Below are 7,907 nucleotides of genomic sequence, written 5' to 3'. Positions count from 1 at the left end.
GTACATAGGGGCAGTACTGTGCTTTTAAAGAGCCAATGTAAAAGAGTGTCAAAGGGCACAAATAGGTGAAATGGACACACACTGAGGGGCAGAGTGCACAGAGCAGTGCAGGTAACAGTATGAGGCTTCACATGTCTGTAGGCCCTGCTACAAGTATAAATATGCACGAGTAATGGGATTCCTACTCCAAACCCATACATCAACGATCATAAAAGGCTGCAGACAGTACTATGCACTAGAGAAAGAAAAAACTGCAAAAAATTGCAAATACAGAGAGCATACAGCAGTTGAGGTAACACACATTTTTGGAGAGATGAGCTCTCTCTTGCACCCAGGTGTAATCTTACCATTTGCACCACTCACTGTTTCTTTGCCACTGCAAGCAAATTCTGGCAGGCGATGAAGCAAGATTCACCCAGGTCTGCTGGGAGAAGGCTGAATGGGGCAATTTACATCGAATCCTGCAAGAACAACTCCCTTGGACCAGCCCTGTGACTTGTGAACACAGATTCCACATATGGTTTTTGGTTGCTACCAAGGTGGCGGTCCCAATGACCGGAATATAGTATTGGAAAATGCGGGAAGGAAAACTGTGATACAAGTTACAAAGCAAATACAAAAAACAAAAACAACAAAAAAAGACTAGAGTTTTATGCATGGGAGGGCAACCTCAAGTATTCGTAGAGTGTATCAGGTCCGAGAATCAGCTACTAGCAAATGGACAAGAGGAATTCACAGGAGATGATAGCAAAATTTTATTAGGAATAGGAAAGCCATCTGTGAAAGATAGATTGTTCCGGCTGAATAAATAATGTCTGTAGCTCATGGGGTTCACTGCGTGCAGGATGGGGTACACCGGGTGACCATGATACTTGTGGGTGCTATGTGTCCAGGCGACATATGGGGCTGTCGTAGACCATCTGCAGGTTGACCTTGTGACCCACCAGCTCCCGGATGTTGTTGATGCCATATTTGATCATCGTGGGCCTGCAAGAGAAGAGATCAGTTAGAGACAGGCAGAAGACTACCAGAGGAGAAACCTCTTCCTGCAAGTGAGCAGAGACACATGATGTTAGGGAAGCTGCTGCTCCTGGATACACTGCAGCATCCCAGCACTTGGGCACGGCTCCACAAGCGCACCATAACCCCGGCCACTAGTATTCCTTTTCAGTCGTCTTCTAGAACCAACACTGTATACTCAACAGCACCTTGATCTTCCCAGGCCTTCAATGAAGGGACACTTTTAATGAGGTTTCTCTCATTTCTAGCCTGCAGCATGCACTTGTTCTTTCAGTTCTGGGACTCCCCACCAACAATTAAACCCACATGGAGCCACCTCTACAATCCATGTTCTTGTGAGGGACCTGGCACCAAAGTAGTATTAAAACCCTTTATCGCATGAAGCATGCAAAGGGGTTTTACAGCTACCGAGCACTTTAACGTCCCCTATAAAAGGTCTGAACTAGTCAGCCCTATGGACATAAGGGAAAAAGCAGACCAGCCTCTCTGCAGGGGTTTTATTTACCCACAGGTTGGTACTGCTAGGAGGTCAGCAGACGTGGTCAAGAATTATTTCTTAGAACCTTTCTCAAGCCTGCCAGTCTTCCAATAGCAATGACAAGTTTGCAAATGTATAACATTACAATGCATGTTTTTACCACGCATGGTAAGTATTTATATTGCAAGTAAAACATTTATATTCTTTTAGTTTAATATTTTTAATTTACTCCCAATCTACCTTTATTACTAACCACCACCCCTAAATGTAATATTTAATTATTTCCTAAGATTAACTCCCTGTATGAATTGTAATTATATATATACACACATATATACACACACACACACACACACACACACACACACACACACACCCCCCAAGCATACATACACAGAGACACACACAGACACACTGCCTGCCAGGGCAAAAATCCGTATCCCAAAGGAAACAATGGTAAAGGCATGATGGTAAAGAAAGGCATGCATGGAAAAGGCGGTTTCCTCCATACGGTAGGATTCTGGGAGACTGGGCATCGTCCTGGGAAGCCTTTGGTGTAGAGTGGTGTGAAAATATAAGGAGGCAATTGGCAGGAAGGAGCATCATTCCAACTTACCTTTCTAGGGACAAACCCCATGCGATCACAGACACCCCCTCTGGTAGGCCCATGGGCAGCAGCAACTCTGGCCGGAAGACACCCGAATTACCAACCTCCACCCACTTGCGTAGTCCTGCCAGGAAGAGAGGAAACAGAACAGGTCAGAATATCTGGAGAACGAGAGTACTTCCATTAATAGGAAATAACCAGAAAAAAACTCAAATGGCTAGTGTGGGTTGAAGTGCAGTTTAAAGGTATAATCTTTCTTAAGTCCCGATATCCTGTAATGTTTAGTGTCACTTTTAAAATGTTTAGAATATTTTAAAGCAGAACCTTCTGTATATGATTTTCTACAGTCCACTGATTTGCAAGGATCCAGGTCTACTTTTCAAAAGGAAGGGGCGTGGAACTGATGGTATGTTTGCAGAGTGATGTCAGCCTGGTTTCTGCACACCTAAAATGCCATTCTGTTCAGTCATTCCAACAGGAAGTAACGAACTGTGGTATCTCTTCAGCAACATGACGTCAGATTGTCACATCCCACCTTGAGGATGGCCTTGAGACCGGGACATTACTCCAGGAACCAGATATTTCAGACCTGCAACATTCGGGGACCAGGTGCCCTTTTGAGGCATCAATCCCTTACTATCCATAACCCAAACTTTGCCACCACACCATGACCAGAATATCAGGCATTACATCATTTTAGGAACGTGAAATCACTCCCAGAATCAGACGTCAGGCTTTGACAACTATCCAGACCGCAGACGTCAGTCGGTAGCATTAACCCTGGAACTGTCATACTGACTCTCGCATCACTAACTGCAGGGACTGGACGTCAGACTATGACATCACTTCTGGAAAATGAAGTCGGACTACAACAATACTTAAGGGATCTGAAAGGCTAGGCAACAAATCAGAAAAGGGACGTAAAAACCCAGCGAAGGGAGACATCAGGTTGTAAAGTTAGAGGAAAACCAACTATTTAAATAAAATTCTGCATAGTAACTACACAAAATAAATACCATAACATGCAACATAAAACAAGAGTTAGTAAAAAGCTTTGTAAACCTAAACGAAGACATGCTCCGATTCTAAATACAAATTCAGAAACTAAACTTGAGTATGATGTATTCACAAAATGTACTCTCAATAAACACTGCGATTGAAAGACGGTAGAAGTTGGATTTTAAGAATTTCGGAAACGGGTTCACAGGTCGGCGGTCTTAGTTGAACAAACAAAAAGTCATGTCCCTGAGTAACATAGGAAAGTTCGCAAGAAAATAGAACGAGCCTCAACGCAGACTGCCTGAGAAAAAAATAAAATGTTGTTTCCTCCTTATTTTTGGGAAATGTGGCAGAGCGATTCCTAAAGGTTCCTACTTCAGAAGGAACCTCAGAACTCACCTATTCAGAACTGAACAGTGTCTGCTCCTCTCTAAGTCCATACTGACTATCCACACCCTACCTCCTTTGGTAATGTTTTTTTTAGCAGGCGTTCCTCAGAGCGCTTCGCTGCCCATGTGGCAAGGTCTGCTCTATTTAAGTTTTTTTTTTTTATTGTTTGGGCATATGAGCCTTCTACAGGTGTGTGAACTGGCACGCTGTGCGCTGGACAGATCCTGGCACACAGCTGAAACTACTGCACTGGTTACCCTAGAAGCAATGTACTATGACTGAAATAAACTGCTGAGTGAAAATTTAATAAAGTATACACAAAGTGATGAATAGAATGCTTGAACTCATCTCAGCCACTGGTAATAACTCGGGCCACATCCCAGTCCATCGTTATTTTGCACACTATGCCACCTCAGTTTGGACCCAGCTATTTGTAAATCAGTTTTGACCCTGCTCAACGGTAACAGTCCAGGCCGAACTGATGAGCCCATAATGCCTCCGCAAGACTGGTCCTCGACCTGCCAAGGCACTGCCACATCTCCCAGCACCTGCGCACACCCCACTGGCTCCCCATCGAAGCTAGTCACCTTCAAGATGATAACCCACGCCCACAAGGCCCTCCACGACACCAGACCAGCATACCTCAACAGCGGACTCAAATTCCACGCATCCCAGAGGACCCTACGATCAGCCCAGCTCTCCTACGCGTGATTCCCCACACCAGAAAGACCAGATCGGGAGACCACTCCTTCTCCTTCCTCACAGCCCGAGCCTGGAACGCCCTTCCACTACACCTCAGACAGACAACATCGCTCCCAATCTTCACAAGAAACATTAAAAACCTGGCTCTTTGACAGACCCCCCCCCCCCCCCTTGATTGCCTGGAGTCTGCTAACCCCCCCCCCCCCCCCCCCCCCCCAGCGCCTTGAGACCCTTACGGGTGAGTAGTCGCGCTTAACAAACGACTGATTGATTGATAACAAGCATGAACCGGTCCTGGGTTGCTTGTGTTTCCGGTTCAGGGAGGACCTGGCTTTGCAATTCGGGCTGCGCTGGACTGTTCCCCTAGGAGCAGGGTCAAGACTGATTTGCAGCCTGCTACAGAATACAGTTTCAATTGTAGTCGAAACCACAACTTGGTTTCAACTCTCTGAAGTCAGGATGCGCTTCCATCATTCCCCGCTGGAGGGTCTTATTCGATGGGATGGACGTTTTGTGTGTGTAATCTTTACGATATGAACGATCGAATTTGGAGTGACTTCTGGTGTGTATTTAGGATCCCTTGTGGTTTTACCAGTAGTCAGACTCAAATCATGCAGCAATAAAAAAATAAGAATAATTTCTACACCTGTCAATTATAAATCACAAAGACAGTTCTGTCTGCAGTGTCAAGTGCGGTACAGAAGGATGCTTGGCGCTCAACTGCCGGGAAGAAAAGGGAAGAAAAGACAGATGGGCGCTGTCGGCCCCAGGCACGTCCCTCAGTAATCTTGCCAGGATTAAGCAACTTTAATCCTCGTAGATCTGTGCGGAGAAACTCTCTTCCCGGAAAAGTATTTGAATGCAGCACTCTGGGCCAATAAACGAGTTTTAAATCCTAATATAGGGATTCCAGAAATAAGCAGCTAGGTTTGGATAGCGAATAAGGTAACTCACTCAAACTACTAACTGCCACTTTTAGTCTACAAAGCTTGCATCGCTAGGGTGCTCGTTTAACCGAGAGTCCACAGAGCGTGTAAGAAATGTTTGTCATACATACCCTCATTCCGAAGCTCCGCTAAAAGGGAAATTTTGCGCTTGACTGAGTTTTCTTCTAGGAACGGGGGAATAACGTGTTGCAAGTGTTTTTGTGACCGGCACTACTGTTTCAAATATTCCTCCAAGTTTTATCCGGAAGCATTTGCAGGGGTCAAAAACTTGGGAGGGAGTGCATTCAGCACCTCACCTGCATTTTAAAATCAGGCGCAAATGACATCTACACCTAATTTTAGACAGACAAAATGAAACTGATATAGGTAATAGTTGCTTACATCACTGCCATCTTGTGGACTTTAAAATTATTGCAGTTAAAATGTTCTCTCGCCTGCTTAAAACCTTAAATTGCTGTGGCTTTCCCCCTCAGTGCTGAGCCCTCAATGTGCTGCAGTTCATGCTCAAGTCTTATTTCCGCAAAAGATTGCCAGCCCAAATTTGCATCCATCCCCCCCAAACATACACACACGTTAGGGATTCCAAAGGCATCCAGAGTCTGTGGTTCCCCTTGAAGGGAACCAGGAAAATTGCAAATATGTGACTTTTTTTTTAAATATAGGAAAAAAGTGCTGTGCAATAAAAGTGTGCGTGTTTCCCCTTAAAGTGGCATCAACAAAATGTTTGCTGTGGTAAGGTGACACTCTTTCAGATACAGGGTTGTTAAAAACAATTCCACCACAAGTTTTGCAATATTCGAGGTGATGATCAATATTTTCAATTTCTATCCACTTGCCATTTGTGGGGGAATAATGTGTGAAACTCAGTGAACCTGGAAAACTATACATTAATGAAAATTAGACAAAATTCTGAATACAGGAGTAGGTCATTTGTGTAAATTGCTCATAGTTTTCCAAAAGAAACTAATTGTTGAAATAAAGGAGTATAAAATAGAAAAAGGTGACAATATAGCTGTCATTTATGGCGCCGACGCCCTACACAAGTGATATACTGTTACATCTGTCACATTCTTTCAACTGCAAAGCTATATAAGGTTAATCAGTTGTCAAAAACACAACACCCATAGCCATCAACAAACATTAGGTTTATAATGATTTTACATTATATTTCAACCATGTAACAGTTTATAAGGTAAAATCTAATAAATAAAAATAGGTATGGAGGACACTATGCATTTTATGAAATGCGCCCAAGAATCTGAATTTAAGAATAGGGGTTATTAATACCACTCTGAATTAAGGATTAGCCATAACATAAGGTGATTTAGAGGGTGTTTTCCAAATATTTTCTATTGTGCTCATGACAAATTGAAAGTCAAAAATAAATGAGGCCCTACTGTTTTGTGCATTTCCACTTTTCTCCGACTAAAAATGACACCCAGTTTGTGTGAGTGGGCCTTTCACTTGTAACAAGAAAGGTTTCAAAACAGAACATGGAAACAAAGTTTTATCCATTTGATTTCAATCATTCTGGGTGTGTGGGTAGCTGTAGTATGTGGGTCCGGGTTTGGCAGGAATCCAGTGATACCTACAGACCCCAGACACTTAGGAAAACTAGGGACCAGGAGGAGACCAGAGTTGTGTGGCTTATACAAATTTTTCTTACTCAAAAGGACCTCCAAACTTAAAAATAATTAGTCTGTACAGTTAAATAAATTTCTCTAAACTAGTATATTAAAACTTACATTAAACATTTTTTTTTTTAAACTGCTGTACAAGTCAATATATAATTCATGTTGTAATCATAAAGTGCACGTGCCAAGTCCATTATGATTTTACATTTTTCAGCCTAGAGTTTCAAGCCTTCCTTTTCCTTACCAAGCTTACACCAAACAAATACCTACTAACACTAAAAACCACTGTTTGCTTGGTATCAGATCATAATAATCTTTCTGCTTCGTGGCAGGATCTGATACCAAGCAGACGACAAATGGGTTTAATCCATTTCTTCCTACATCGCGAATAGGCTGGACAGAAAAACAATAGGTGTAATTCATTCTCTATTGCACCTGAATCGCATAATACACATCTGCCCTCCTCCGCTTCGCCTGACACCCATTTCACGGTATTTCCCTTTATCTGTAAAATACCATAACGATATTTAAGGTATAAGGATTTAGCTAGCTGCGGCTGTATTTCATCTAGGAAGGGCTCAAATTTCCAAACGGTTTTAATATGGAGGAACCGTGATGTCAATGATCCCACAGTAGAAGAATGGGATGAAAAGTTGTGTATAAAATAAAAGGTCTCCTTTAAAAGCTTTTTTGAGGTCTTAGTCAGGCCAGACGGCTTATCCCAAAATTGCCTAAGTCCCAGTTTCAAAAACCAGTTGTGTATGTGCTTTAGCCAGGTCAGGCCTATACCTTTATTGAGACCTAGGATTTCCTCAAGCCCCACTCTATAATGTGCAAGCCCATCCGTGCACCACAGGTGAACCCAGAACAGCAATGATCTTAGGTTAGCCTGGTCATCCACGCGGTGAAAGTTTAAATCCATCAGAACAGGGGTCAGAGGTGTACGTATCGGGAGGCTTAGTACTTTCCTGAGAAACTTCTTTTCACCCACCTTGAATGTATCATTCGTCTGGGGGCCCCACAGCTCTGCCCCATACAGGCTGAGACTATGTATAAAAATGGACCCCACATATCTTCTCCTGGACCTGTGAGAATCAAAAGAAGGATTGCCCTACTGTATGAAGAACCTG

General features: G+C 43.1%; 1 protein-coding gene across 1 annotated transcript in view; it reads right to left on the bottom strand.

The window, feature by feature from the left end:
• Positions 1–742: 742 nt before the first annotated feature.
• The window catches only part of FARSA (phenylalanyl-tRNA synthetase subunit alpha), a 57,933-nt gene continuing 50,768 nt past the window's right edge, over positions 743–7,907 (bottom strand). The window contains exons 12-13 of the mRNA XM_085600629.1: positions 2,115–2,229; positions 743–987 (exon numbers count right to left, since the gene is read on the bottom strand). Of these exons, the coding sequence (XP_085456755.1) occupies positions 882–987; positions 2,115–2,229 (221 nt within the window). The 3' untranslated portion in view covers positions 743–881. The remainder of the gene's footprint in view (positions 988–2,114; positions 2,230–7,907) is intronic.

Source organism: Triturus cristatus, chromosome 4_2, assembly GCF_964204655.1.
Source record: "Triturus cristatus chromosome 4_2, aTriCri1.1, whole genome shotgun sequence".
Lineage (NCBI taxonomy): Eukaryota > Metazoa > Chordata > Amphibia > Caudata > Salamandridae > Triturus > Triturus cristatus.
This window is presented reverse-complemented; position numbering and strand designations above follow the sequence as displayed.